Raw genomic sequence first — 15,057 nt, forward strand, 5'->3', positions numbered from 1 at the left:
CATGGAATGTGAAGTCAAGTGGGCCTTAGAAAGCATCACTACGAACAAAGCTAGTGGAAGTGATGGAATTCCAGTTGAGCTATTCCAAATCCTGAAAGACAGTGCTGTGAAAGTGCTGCACTCAATGTGCCAGCAAATTTGGAAAACTCAGCAGTGGCCACAGGACTGGAAAAGGTCAGTTTTCATTCCAATCCCAAAGAAAGGCAATGCCAAAGAATGCTCAAACTACCGTACAATTGCACTCATCTCACATGCTAGTAAGGCAATGCTCAAAATTCTCCAAGCCAAGCTTCAGCAATACGTGAACTGTGAACTTCCTGATGTTCAAGCTGGTTTTTGAAAAGGCAGAGGAACCAGAGATCAAATTGCCAACATCTGTTGGATCATGGAAAAAGCAAGAGAGTTCCAGAAAAACATCTATTTCTGCTTCATTGACTATGCCAAAGCCTTTGACTGTGTGGATCCCAATAAACTGTGGGAAATTCTGAAAGAGATGGGAATACCAGACCACCTGACCTACCTCTTGAGAAATCTGTATGCAGGTCAGGAAGCAACAGTTAGAACTGGACATGGAACAACAGACTGGTTCCAAATAGGAAAAGGAGTTCGTCAAGGCTGTATGTTGTGACCCTGCTTATTTAACTTAACGCTGGACTGGAAGAAACACAAGCTGAAATCAAGATTGCCGGGAGAAATATCAATCACCTCAGATACGCAGATGACACCACCCTTATGGCAGAAAGTGAAGAGGAACTCAAAAGCCTCTTGATGAAAGTGAAAGTGGAGAGTGAAAAAGTTGGCTTAAAGCTCAACATTCAGAAAACGAAGATCATGGCATCCAGTCCCATCACTTCATGGGAAATAGATGGGGTAACAATGGAAACAGTGTCAGACTTTATTTTGGGGGGCTCCAAAATCACTGCAGATGGTGACTGCGGCCATGAAATTAAAAGACACTTACTCCTTGGAAGGAAAGTTATGACCAACCTAGATAGCATATTCAAAAGCAGAGACATTACTTTGCCAACAAAGGTCCTTCTAGTGAAGGCTATGGTTTTTCCTGTGGTCATGTATGGATGTGAGAGTTGGACTGTGAAGAAGGCTGAGCGCTGAAGAATTGATGCTTTTGAACTGTGGTGTTGGAGAAGACTCTTGAGAGTCCCTTGGACTGCAAGGAGGTCCAACTAGTCCATTCTGAAGGAGATCAGCCCTGGAATTTCTTTAGAGGGAATGATGCTAAAGATGAAACTCCAGTACTTTGGCCCCCTCATGCGAAGAGTTGACTCATTGGAAAAGACTCTGATGCTGGGAGGGATTGGGGGCAGGAGGAGAAGGGGACGACAGAGAGGATGAGATGGCTGGATGGCATCACCGACTTGATGGACGTGAGTCTGAGTGGACCCCGGGAGTTGGTGATGGACAGGGAGGACTGGCATGCTGCGATTCACGGGGTCGCAAAGAGTCGGACAAGACTGAGCAACTGAACTAAACGGAACTGAAGCAGGCCTATAAAAAGAATTTTATTGATGGAAATGGAGAAAGGGATAAAAATGTTATTTAATAACAGTAAAATAAAGAGGCTATTGTTTTCCTTCTTCTATTTTTATTTTACTTTTTGGCCATATTGTGTGGCCTGCAGGATCTTAATTCCCTGACTGGGGATAGAACTTGTGTCGCCCTGCAGTGGATGCATGGAGTCTTAACTACTGGACCACCAAGAAAGTCTCTCCTTTTTAATTATTAAATGCCTAATATACGTACAAATTCTTTCTAAAAAGACCTTGAAACTTCAGAGAAGAAAAATGGTCTATCCTTGGGTTTAAGTGATAGAATAAGTGCATTCTGGTTTAATAGCATTCCAGAGAGGAAATATTTAGGGCTTTTACACAGTTCAATATTTGTCAACAATGGAGATGACTGACTAAAGAATATACAAATATAACCTGCATTTAATGGTATATTATTCAGAATAGGTGTTTCTCAGACTGCGTGTGGAATATCAAGTTTAAGAATACTTAGCAATATGTAATCAGGAATAAAGAGGATGTGGTAAGGGAGAAAGAGGTGTGTTAGGCGGCTGCAGCTAGAAGAGGGACTGAATTTTGTGATGCTCTAGAGAACAGAACTAGGGAGGCAAACTTTAGTTTTAACCATAAAGAAAAATTTGACCTCTTTGCAAAGCACCTAAAGAATATTAAAAATGGCCTTGCTCTCAAAAAGCTGTGGTCCAGTGATAATTTTGAAGAATCAGATTAAGTAATGTACATGAAAGTACTTTTAAAAATGTCAACTGTGATATATGTGAAAATCGCTGTTGTCTCCCTGAATTCTTTTTCTCAAAGGAAGTGTGTGAAAGTGTTAGTTGCTCAGTTGTGTCTGACTCTGTGACCCCGTGGACTGTAGCCTGCCAGGCTCCTCTGTCCATAGAATTCTCCAGGCAATATACTAGAGTGGGTTGCCATTTCCTACTCCAGGGAATCTTCCCAACCCAGGGATTGAACCCCGGTTTCCCACATTGCAGGCAGATTCTTTACCATCTAAGCCACCAGGGAAGCCCATTTTCTCAAAGCAAATAGATGGAAAAATATTAAAGAAACAAACACCAGAGGGCATTGTGGTAGCGTTTAGAAAACAATGACAGTCCAAGACATTTGAAGACAGTTAATATCTCTTAAGAAATCTTTTTTTTTCCTTCTAAGAAAAAGTGATGGTATTGCTTTTATTCAGGTATTATTCACCCTGTTAACTGGCATTTTTAAAGATTTCTAATTATTGCAGGTCACAATATCCTTAAAAAAACACACCTGTGTATCTTACTATGTTAGAGAATACAAACCTTTACCTGGTGGATTTTTCATTTCATATTTTTCTTTTGGAGGAGTCAAGTTCCATTTCAGTTTTGTTTCAGTGGCTTTGTGCCCTAGAAATACTATAACTTGTATTGCCCCTGGTATTTCAAAAAGTAACATTTTAGGGAATTTTCTGGTGGTTGGTCCAATGATTAGGACTTGGAGCTCCCACTGCTGGTTAGATCCCACAAGCCAAGAGGCACAGCCAAAAAAAAAACCGGTAACATTTTGGAGAGGGATGAATTGAGAGTTTGGGGCTAGCAGATGCAAACTATTATATGTAGAATGGATAAACAACAAGGTCCTATTGTATAGCACAGGGAAATATATTCAATATCCTATAATAAACCATAATGAAAAAGAAAAAAATTTTAAAGTAACATTTAAAAAGTAACAGATGACTATTAGAGCCCTCAAGAAAACCATACAGTTGTCAGTAGTTTGCAGATTATTTTATATGTCTCTAAAGTGCAGGTTTTAAATGGAAGTTTTCTGCATATTAGCAAATGAATTGTTGTTGCATGATTTTTATTGTTTCTGGAATATTCTGTAAAAACAGCATTATTTCTTACTTTAAGAGAGAGCTATTTGGGTAACTTAGACATTAGATGCACATTTGGGAGAATTATACTATTTAAATTCACTAGGAATTTCAATTGGGGACCTGGATGAGAAAAAAGTCCTTTGCTGCTAAAGGAATGATAATGGTTAAGACTTAAACCCCATACGTATCATCCTGAGTTTTCACTGATTTCATAAATATTCCCAGCATCTTTGTTAAGAATAATGAGACTTTTTTTGTTTTTCAAATCAAAGAAGCAGATGTGGAAAAATAGAAGACTGATAGCGGCAGGGATGGTGAGCATGAGTGTTTGGAGAGAGAGAGGGAAACTACTGCTTCACAGCTTAGTTAATTGTTATTAACCTAGTTATTAATTTTACTAATTAACTTTATTAGTTAATAGTTTTAATTGATTAATATTACTAATTAAAAATAATATTCCTAATGGCTATTCTAAGTTATTAGAGTTAGATTTGCGTTTCTCTATATAGGAAAAAAAGAGAGGTACAGAAATGTTTTAGAAAAATTTCATTCAAAAGGTCTAATACAAACTATTCGGAGACTTGTTGAAGGAGGAAACAGACAGAACAGGCTCCATCTTGAAAGCAGGACTCCATCTTGGGCTGGACTGTAGACTTTGAACTATATGCCCAGTATCTATGGAAACGACATACCAACTGGAAAACCAGACCCCCCCCCCCCCCGCCCCCATAGAAGAGCCCCAGGGCTCGTACCTAGACTCTCCATCGCCTGAAAGAATACCCTAATTATCTGTGTAACCAAATAGAATATAAATTCTATTATGCTTATTGGGGTATGACCACAGGCCTATTGATCATTGTTCACTGTTAACTACCTAGGCTTACAGCTACAGCTAAGTCACTTCAGTCATGTCCGACTCTGTGCAACCCCATAGACAGCAGCCCACCAGGCTCCCCCATCCCTGGGATTCTCCAGGCAAGAACACTGGAGTGGGTTGCCATTTCCTTCTCCAATGCATGAAAGTGAAAAGTGAAAGTGAAGTCGCTCAGTCGTATTCGACTCTTAGCGACCCCATGGACTGCAGCCCTCCAGGCTCCTCCGCCCATGGGATTTTCCAGGCAAGAGTACTGGAGTGGGGTGCCATAAGGTATCTGAATCACGGGTTAACTTTGATTGCATCTTTCTTTTCGTTTGTTCAGACTAGTTTCAGGGAATTTGGGGAGGCAGGTTTGGGCACGTACACTTAGGGTATGTAAGATTTTCACAAAGACTGGTCGGGGTCCTTGGCTAAAAAGAGACTCTGCCTTGGGCCTGCAGGTGTAATAAACTACACTCCACTATCTACATTGTCCATCTGAGTGAGTTTGTTTCCTGGAAAGCATGGCTACAACATTGTGAGGATAAATTTTGGTATCAGACAAAATGTATCCATTGAGCATTTCTAATAGAAGTGTGGATTCAAGGATTTTTCTACCTTTAAGGAGTTTACCAACATAGACTTGAAAATAACAATGGAAGAAGCTGCATGTGGTAAGATTTCACTGAAGACATTAAGAGCCGGAGATCAGGGAATAAATACAGCTTTGTGGCTGCCAAGATCTGAGAGGAGGTGGGTCTCAAGCTAGACCTGGGAAGGACTGAGGAAGCCAAGGAGAGGAGGGCAGGGCATGAGGAGAAAGAACAGAACTAACGTAGGGAATAGCATGAGAAAGGCCAGCCACACATGGGGTGCATCCTATCCCCCACAATGCCAACAAAGGGAGCCTTAACTGATGGATTAACTGGCTGCTATTTCTAATGAGAGAGAATTTAAATAAACAGAAATATAAGTTTCTACTTTGAGATATTACTACCTTCCTAGCCAAAGCTTCAGAGAAGTTTATCTTCTCTCAGAGTTCAGTGTGTGGTAAACGTTAAAACAAACAAACAAACAAACAAAAACCCCAAACTGGTAGATTTCAGAAATTATCCTAAACTGAGAAATAGTCTTTGTTACTCTGATCTGAATTATTATCTATCTTAAACTGTCCATTGTAAAATCTGTTAGTATAACAGTTTGAAAACTCTCATTTTGCTTTTCATATTAATCTTATTGTCTATTATGTCTTGCAACTATTTATAGCTCTATTTACATTTATAATAAGTACATTGTTCTTTGTCATTTCTAGTTGAATATAGAAAATAGATTAATATAAATTATTAATAGATTATTTAGTACAAATTTAGTAAATAGATGTTCACATTGTATGTTGTGATAATTAAATAAAAAAGGGGTCTTATTTAATAAAAATGGAAATTAGAGAGTATAAATATATTTTCTTTAAAAAAATATATATTTATACACTCATTTATATAGTTTCTGATATCCCACACTTGTGATTATAGTTTGCAGTGGTGAAGTGGAGCTAAGAGAAATTAACAGGTATTAAAATTATTTAGCAGCTAATTAAGGAAGAGTATGACTGAGCGACTTCACTTTCACTTTTCACTTTTCACTTTCATGCATTGGAGAAGGAAATGGCAGCCCACTCCAGTGTTCTTGCCTGGAGAATCCCAGGGACGGGGGAGCCTGGTGGGCTGCCGTCTATGGGGTCGCACAGAGTCGGACACGACTGAAGTGACTTAGCAGCAACAGCAGCAGCAGCAGCAGCTTGTTACTTACTGTAAATTGTGTTACATATATGATGTACGTTTTAAAGATATCTATATCTTATTGTAGTCTACATATCCATAATGATTTTTTTCTGGTAAAAAGATTTTTATTATGGAAAAATTAAAACATATACAACAGTAGAGAGAGCAGTATAATGAAACCCCATATATTTATCACCCCACCTAAAAAATTATAGACATATAGACAATCTAGTTTTATTTATGACCCCTTCATTCCCCACTTCCAGCTCTCCAGAACTAGTTTTAAACAATGCCTAAACATCCTATGACTCTCTTCATAAACATATCAACTATCAAGGTTATTTAACATAGGAAATATTGATATATTGGGTGTTAACTGTAAATATCTGTTTAAACTCATGGCTATCATTATTCATCATATCAGGTAACGGATTAACTAGACAGGTTCAGATTTAGTTAGCTAGTATTCCAAATTCTTCCTGGTGTTGTCAAAAGAGCAGGACTGTTCGAATGCTGTTAATAATAATAAAACAACAATCAGTATAATTTTCATGGTAAATTTCACCAAAATCCACAATTTTTTTTGTTTGTTTCAAGATTTGGTTTAATATTTCTGTATAGATACCTACTTCGCTAAGCCTAATTTCTTTTATCTTGTCACCCACTTCCATTCATGACATTACTAATATTTCATATGGTGTTAGTAATCTGGGGAAAAATTGGAGACCCTCACTTGACTCTGGGCAACGTTCTTGTTGCCCACTGATGTTATAGAGAAGGGGGGTAACTGTTCTTGGCTCTCCTGTAGCTTAGAGTAAATTGGGCATCAAAAAAACGAGTGGCTGATGTGTTAGAATGCTGCTTTCGGAGAATTCAAAGATTTCTACTCCTTCAATATATAGAATCTTCTCCTGGACCTTACTGTTGGAGCTGTGAAATCCCTGGCATCAGCAGGTTGCCAGCCTATGTACTGTTTTCACCCAGGACCTGGAGCTACACCTTCTGATGGAAGGAGAACTTCTGTGGCCTTTCCACCTCATAAGTCAGGGCCATTGGACCTTAAGAGGCCAACTGGGTGTTGTGTTCCCTCCACTACCTTGCTACTATCAGTTGGTATGGCAGAGGGTCTAACCTCAGTTGTACTTCCTGTTCCTGTATGGCATCAGCATACCTGGATGTATCAGCATCCTTGGGGAGGCCCATCCTCTGCCTTCTCTTTTGCCACCTTTCTAGCTGTGTGGGCAGTCAACTGGTTTTCTTGGTGAGCCAGGGGGAAGCAGGAGACCTCCATTCAGGTGGTCTACCCCTCGGCCTCCATTCTACCACTGATTATCAGGCCTACATGGTATAGTGTGGCAGCCTTGCCCAGGTATTGGTAAAGTAGTACAACATTTTCCGTTTTGCTGCTACTTAGCAGTCCTTGTGGATATATGCCATGACTGAGAAAGAGTGCTGGAGGAGCAATGAATGCCAGTAAGGCTCTAAAGTGAAAGTGAAAGTTGCTCAGTCATGTCCGACTCTTTTTCAACCCTATGGACTGTAGCCTGCCAGGCTCCTCTGTCCATGGAATTCTCCAGGCCACAATACTGGAGTGGATAACTGTTCTCTTCTCCAGGGGATCTTCCCAACCCAGGGATCAAACCCAGGTCTCCCACACTGCAGGCAGATTCTTTACCATCTGAGTCACTAGAAAAGCCCAGTAAGGCCCTAAATCCTAATCTAACTCCTAATGTGATGAATACTACTTACAGGGTTATTGAAATTGTACAAGATATTGTGGGGCTTACACAGTCTAAGTTATTCTTTGTAGCTTAAAGAATAATGCTTATTTTTCCTTTTATTATTTTTTTTTCCTCTAGAAAATCTTCACTTTGCAATAGGTAGGAAGTAAAGCAACTTTATATCTGTATGAATTAGTTTCAGGTTAGCTCCTAACCACTGTTAGGACCCCAGAAAAAGACTGAGTGAAGTCAAGATATTAGGAAAAGTATGGACAGGGAGAGACCCTGTAAAAAGGAAGGGAGGAGAGCCCAGAAAGAGCAGGGAGTGGGAAGGGACTCATGAGAAGGAGCAGAATGCAGACAGTCATAAAACGAACTCAAGGATCCCTGTGGGAGGGTGGCTCAGACAGAGCCCACACATTCCACCCCTGTGCTTTTGTCATTCACTGGACTTCTGCTCATGGATTTCTTTTGCAGAAAGAGCTCTGCAACTTTAAAATAGAGGTCTAAAAGCAAGGGCTATGACAGATAGTTATGGTTACTGTCAGTGCCCACAGATAATTAGAAACATTTGGAAAAAGAACTACCTCTACCTAACTCTTAAAACACCACCATGTGTGCAATGTTACAACTCCATTGTAGGCATGATTTTCTGGCAGAGTCTACTGCCTCCTGGAAGAGCAGAGGCCTTTGCCCACCTGTAGAACTTGTCTGACCTTGATGTCTCTCTCATTGGGCTTGCCATTACTCTTTATACAGAAGATGTCTTCTGTGGCCAATTCAGTATAGCTCAGGGGTGTCCAGGTCTCTGCCTTTGACATAGTTTGATATATTTCTTGTAGTATTCTGGATTCAGATCTTCATCCATAGGCTCCTTCTGTGAGTGTTTTACAGGACTGAATAGCTGCATGTCCAATGTGGAGGCCTCAGGGTACAGGTATATACACTTTCACCCACTTGATATTGAATGATATGCTTGGTAACTGAACTGTAGGGAACTCGGCCATCCAGGTGCTCAAGCTGCTCTGTGGTCTTGGGAATTTCTTGTTGCCTCATTTCAGTCAGATAAGCACAGCTTGTGTAGACTTTTTACTTTTCCTCCATCAGCTGAGTTTTTGGAGGGAAGTCAAATCTCTCATAGTCTTGATCATACCACTGCTTGTAGATATAGGTCTCCCTATCATCCTCTGCCATCAGGGCATCAGAATCCATCCCCTCTCCAAGGCCTAGTTTTCTGACAGAACTTTCTAGACCTTTACTTTGCTGTGGATGTGTGAAAAGCTACATGTCCTCACATTTGGCTACTAGGAACAGGTCCAAGAAGTCTGATGTGATATCATCCAGGTACTGTCTGCATTGAATGCACTTCAGCGGGTGGTGCTTGGAGGACACCACTGTTTTAGTTTGAGCTGTTTTTTCTTTTTCTCAGTTGGGTCTTTGGATGTAGTTTTGCATCGCTTCTCCTCTCTGCTGGCACTTTAATCTTGGACTTCCAGTTTCCAGAACTTTTCACCCTTATCTTTGTAATGAGAAACTTGTGATTTTACTCTTTCAGGTTATTTTTCTTCAGGTCTCTGGCAGCCAGAATCTTTGGGTTGTCTTCTGTGTTTCTTTCCATCTTTCTTATCTCCTTTATCCATTTCAGCCTGAACTTCTGGTTCTGTGTGGCTCCTCCTTAGATTTCTGTTTAGGTATTGGTTCTTTGCTTGACTTCTAAATCTCTTCATCTCTTTGTTCTTCCACTTCCAAGTGTGTTTATGGGTTTTACTCTTTCTGGTTCTTCTGCAGCAAGTGATCTAGCAACTGGTTCTCTGGATGTGACTTTATGTCTTTTTTCCTCTTGGTTCTTTTCTTCTTCATTGACAAAATTGTCCAGTTTTGGTCTTTCAATTTCTTCCTCAGGTCTCCTTGTGAAATGAGATGTGATGGTGGTCTGCCTGCTAGTTTGCCTTATAATCCTGGGTGGGCCTAAACTTTGTTTCTCATCTGACTTGCTTTTTCTAGGTATACAAAGTTTAGAAACAAGATTGGGGGACTCGTTTTCCTCTGCTGTTCTCATTCTGCAGTCTTTACCACTTGTTTTCTAGACATCCATTCACTTCCCAACTGAAAGCCTGAGTTCTGTTCTCTAAGGATAGATCTTTATATAAAAAGGATTTGATTTTACCCAAGTAGCCCTCCACTGATAATTCTTCTTTATGTAATTTGCATAGTCACATAACTGCTTCTTTATTTCTATTTGCAGAAATTCATGCAAGAGATTCAGTTTCTTCTTCACACATTCCTTTTCTGTTAAGCTATCTGAAAACACAGGGAGTCTGCTCTCAAACTGCAAAGAAAATCATCTTCACCTCACTCAGCAGGGTTGATTTCCTTTTTTTTTTTTTTTTAATTGAAGTTCCTTTTGATATGTTGCAATGAACACATTAGCAAATTAGGAAGTTCATGTAGTAGAGATATTTTCTCAGGTTTCTTCCCCAGGAAATATCCTGGGTCTTCATACTGTGGACCTATTTTCTTCTTTTGCAACATTTATTCTCTGCTTCAGATTCCTGTCATTTAACTGTATGGTTTTCCCCTGCCTCTTTTGTGATATATTTTCTTTTTGTTGCCTGTTTGCATTTTCTCTATTCAATACTGTTCCTGGTGTTTTGTCCTTTGCTCCCATTGACCAATGCTGTGGTTATTTTAACCAAAATCATTGATCCTAGTCTTGCTCCACAGTTACTAGGGATCCCATAATTGGGACACTTTTATAAATCAGTTCTTAGGGTCTATGCCAAGAGAGGACAATATAGCTGAAATTGTAGACTTGAATTACTTACAGGATACCAATGACAAACCTAGAAAATGAGAGAGTTGGGACATCCTTGAAGTATTGGACATCTGCCCCCAACTGCTCACATTTTCATGGTTTTCATTTGAATCTGATAATTAAGGGCCTGGAGTGGGCCTTCTATGTCAATTGCAGACCATAATGATTCCAGATCTAGGGCAATAATGTACCAAAGGAACCTGACATTATAATCTAGAAATCACTCTCTCTCCAGAGTAGCCCCAACTGAGTTAAAAATTGTTTATGAAGGGGAAAATGTCAGTTTATACCATCACTCTATTTTGGAACAGTGTATGGAAATCAACTCTGAATATTCATTGGAAGGACTGATGCTGAAGCTGAAGCTCCAATACTTCGGCCACGTGATGTGAAGAGCTGACTCATTGGAAAAGACCCTGATGCTGGGAAAGATTGAGGGCAGGAAGAGAAGTGGGCGACAGAGGATGAGATGGTTAGATGGCATCACTGACTCAGTGGATATAACTTTGAGCAAAGAGAGAGTGAGTTAGTGAAAGAGAGAGAACTTAGCCAGAGACAATGAAAGACTGTCTGGGAGATAGTGAAAGACAAGGGAAGCCTAGTGTGGTGCACTCCATGGAGTCGTAAAGAATCAGACATGACTTAATATACTCCATGTATATTATGGAGATAGAGTAGGAAGATTTTCTCTTTTCCAAATGACCACTATTTAATCTTTTAAGGGTTTTAAGTACTTCTGATAATGTGGAAAGTGTCAGAAAAGACAAACTGGTTAGTTTTCAACATCAAATGAAAATAGAATCATTGTAAAGATTTTTCAGACTGCTCACTCATCTGGTAATTTACCTTTTTCCTTGGTACATTAGGTCAAATGCCTCATTGACTTTGTCAAAAGGTAGGGTATGGGTCACCAATGCATCCAAATCCAATTTCTTATTCTTGTAGTCAGCAGCCAGTTTTGGAACAGAAGTGACACCTTTCCAACCTGTAATTGCCGAAAATGTCAAATAAACACATGGGTCTTGACATGAAGGGATAGTTTAACCAGTGTTTGTCAAATGAATGAAATTTTTAGGTCAGATATGGGTTGTTTTAAATAGATTATCCCCCTGCCATCTTTATTTATTTATTTATTTTTGTATTTTTAATCTATTAAATTTTTTCAAGAGAAAAATTCAAGATTATTTTCTATTTTTAGATAAGGAATTATCTCAGTTTGATCCAAGTCTACCTTTTGTTCCCCTATGTTGGTCTATTTTAATGTAAAATGAATTTCAATTTGCAAATTACAGTTATCCTTCTATAAAAATTCTGTTTACTTTCAAGTAATCAACAGAATAAATAGCTTTCATATAGTCTTCAGATATGTTCTAGGCACTCAATATTTAAAAAAAATAATTTTTCTTTCAGTAACCTTCATTATGATAATTTGAGTACTGCTATGAAGAAAAAAGAAAACAAAAACTGACCACCAAAGCTTGTTCCAGTTAGAGTACGGCCCATTAATAGCTCCATTGCAGAAACATTCAATCCATTGTCACCAACGTTTACTCCAATGATAGTGCATACTCCCCAACCTACTGTTACACTGTCCAGGGCAGCTCTCTGGAAGGTCAAACAAAAAAAGATTAGCTGAGTAGGTAGAAAAGTAGAACATGAACTGCAATGTGGGTATGTTCAATGCTTCAGGGAAAATTTACACAATTCTGCATTATGACCTTATGGTCATAATATAGATTGAGACTTAAGGCACTTATGTTCTGTTTCAGATAGCACATCCAATAAAATTCTGAACATCATCAAAAATGATATTTAAATGAAACGAAACATATTTTACTCTGTTTAATACCACAGTTATGCTGAACCTATAGTGTATTTCATTGTATGTCAAGAAAAATACACATACATGAAGTTAAGGAAAGATCTATAGATGATATTGTAAACTCAAATCAACAAGTTTTTGACCATTTACAATGGAATATGCAAAGATATTTGCAATTCCAGAGGCTTAGGATCCAAATTAAGTCATGAAGAGAGAGTGAATAAGTAAATATGAGGCATATACTGGAAACTTAATAGATCTCAATGTAGGATAAATTAAAAGAAATGCTATTTAAAACAGAAGACAAAACAGTTAAACAGAAAATGATAGTGGCTGCTGCTCATCAAACATTTCATCTGCTTCCCTATAGTTTTTAGCTCTCCTGAGGTTACATAGAGTCACGTGACTAGTTCTGGGCTACAGGCCAGAGTGATGTGTGCCATTTCCTGGCCAAAATGGAAAAGCCAGTGGGCAGCCTGCCAGCTATCCCTTCTGCTCTAACAACCCAGAGAACCTCGTGTTAAGATTGTAAAGCCATGAATTAGAACTTCCTTCATAGCTAAGTCATTACATGGAAAACAGGGACCCAGAGGATTTGCACTGATCTTTGCATGAGAGAAGAAAAAATATTGTTATATTAACCACTGCAGGTTTGGAGTTAATATGAAATGCCAAGATTGAAAACATAAATAAGTTTAAGAAAAATATAAACTTGTGGATGGCCATTCCACATAGAAGCCCTGTGGTGTAGTGGAACATTTAAAAATCTTTTAAGACTAATGTTATAGAAGAAAAGTATAATTTACCCCATATCCTTTGCCATGAGTGCTCAGTCACTTCAGTCATGTCTGACTCTCTGCGACCCCATGGACTGTGGCCCGCCAGGCTCCTCTGTCCATGGGATTCTCCAGGCAAGAATACTGGAGTGGGTTGCCATTTCCTTCTCCAGTGATAAAGTATGAAGTGAGTGAAGTGAGTAAAGTGAAGTCGCTCAGTTGTGACTGACTCTTTGTGACCCCATGGATTGTAGCCTACCAGGCTCCTCTGTCCATGGGATTTCCCAGGCAAGAGTACTGGAGTGGGGTGCCATTTTCTTCTCCTTTGCCATAGTACGTAGTCAACTTGATTCTCACTTGTCAAGGTGACTTTTACTTCACAAGGTGACTTTACTTACAGAAGTTCCACTAGAAATACTGTTGCTTTTCATCACTGAACACTATATGAAAGAAGCAGTCTGAAGTACGGTATATTCGCTCCCTCTTCTCTCGTTGTCTCTGTCTGTCTTACTAGGGATGGAAAATGACCTAGAACTTTTAGAATGTGTTTTGAAATCTTTATTTGAATATGTGTTTATTTATAGTTTTGAAAATTTCTAACATTTCTCAATAGCAACTCTTTTACTTTCTACATTTCTTGTATGGCAGAAGCATTTTTGTTTAACGCATATTGTACAGAAGAACCCACAAAGAGAGGAAAACAACACAGGCACTTCTTGTTACCTTAAGGGAGCTGCTTAGATTATTCCCATTTGGGGTTTGGCTGTGCCATGTGGCTTAGGGATCTTTTTTTTTTTTTTTAAACTTTACATAATTGTTTTAGTTTTGCCAAATAAGATCTTAGTTCGCTGGCCAGGGATTAAACCTGTGCCCTCTGCAGTGAAAGTGTGGAGTCTTAACCACAGGACTGCCAAAGAACCCTCCTCTATGTTTTTAAATTTAATATCTTTCCTATTGCCCTTTTCTCCATTTCTGAGCTTTTCTCCAAGCAGGGAATTGACCTCCATAAATATGACTTAGTTAAATGGGTATTATATGCAAATATAGGGTTTTATTTAGTAGCCTCTGATAACTTTTGATGAGAATTATTTTTAATTCTCAAAATCTTATAAAATTGTCCATTACTGTAAATTTCTAATTGCTTTGTTGGGTTTCTTAGGCTGCTTTAGAGCATTAGAAATAATCAGAATCAAGTTCATACCCATTACTGGAATGTCTTCAACAATCTAGAAATTTAGCTTTCCTTTCCCTTTGTGGAAGGGTAGGCAGCTTATTTTTTGTGGTTAAATAAACCCATCTCTTTTCATTTGGATTCTCTAGTGTGATTCTGCTCCATAATTTAAAATACATTTCTTGGTGTAATAAATAAGATAATAATGGAACCTGAAAGATTTAGATCCGTGGTTCTCAGCTTGACAAACTTGTAATAAATATTAGTACCTTGGTCCCCAGTGTGTGAGAATATCCTAGATATGGATCTATTCATTGACACTGAAAAACAACTCCCCAGATACTTCTAAAGTTTTGAGAATCTCTGTACTAGAAAAATAAGGTTAAATAGGCTGAATTTCAGTGCTGTGAAACATGTGAGCCGTGGGAAGTGGAGGAATGGATGTAGCACATTGCAGTCCTCAGGTTCCAAGGACAATTTAAATAGTAGGGCCTGAAGCTTTGGCTGCAGAGGAGCAGTGCAGGACAAGGAGCCCTCCCTGCATGAATTTCAGTAATAGCATTTATTGAGTCCTTCCCAGGTGGTGCAGTGGTAACAAATCTATCTGCCAATGCAGAAGACACGGGTCAGGAAGATCTCCTAGATGAGGTAATGGCAACCCACTCCAGTATTCTTGCCTAGGAAATCCCAGGGACAGAGGAGCATGGTGGGCTAGTCTGTGGGGT

The 15,057-nt window shown here is 39.1% G+C and overlaps 1 protein-coding gene across 1 annotated transcript in view; it reads right to left on the bottom strand.

Moving 5' to 3' along the window:
- Positions 1–6,130: 6,130 nt before the first annotated feature.
- The window catches only part of ADH4 (alcohol dehydrogenase 4 (class II), pi polypeptide), a 32,264-nt gene continuing 23,337 nt past the window's right edge, over positions 6,131–15,057 (bottom strand). Inside the window, exons 7-9 of the mRNA XM_086406699.1 lie at positions 12,033–12,168; positions 11,410–11,548; positions 6,131–6,540 (exon numbers count right to left, since the gene is read on the bottom strand). Coding sequence (XP_086262825.1) covers positions 6,516–6,540; positions 11,410–11,548; positions 12,033–12,168 — 300 coding nt within the window. The 3' untranslated portion in view covers positions 6,131–6,515. The remainder of the gene's footprint in view (positions 6,541–11,409; positions 11,549–12,032; positions 12,169–15,057) is intronic.

This window comes from Bos grunniens, chromosome 6 (assembly GCF_055505025.1).
Source record: "Bos grunniens cultivar Pamir isolate PY7600 chromosome 6, Bosgru_T2T1.0, whole genome shotgun sequence".
NCBI classification, from domain to species: Eukaryota; Metazoa; Chordata; class Mammalia; order Artiodactyla; family Bovidae; genus Bos; species Bos grunniens.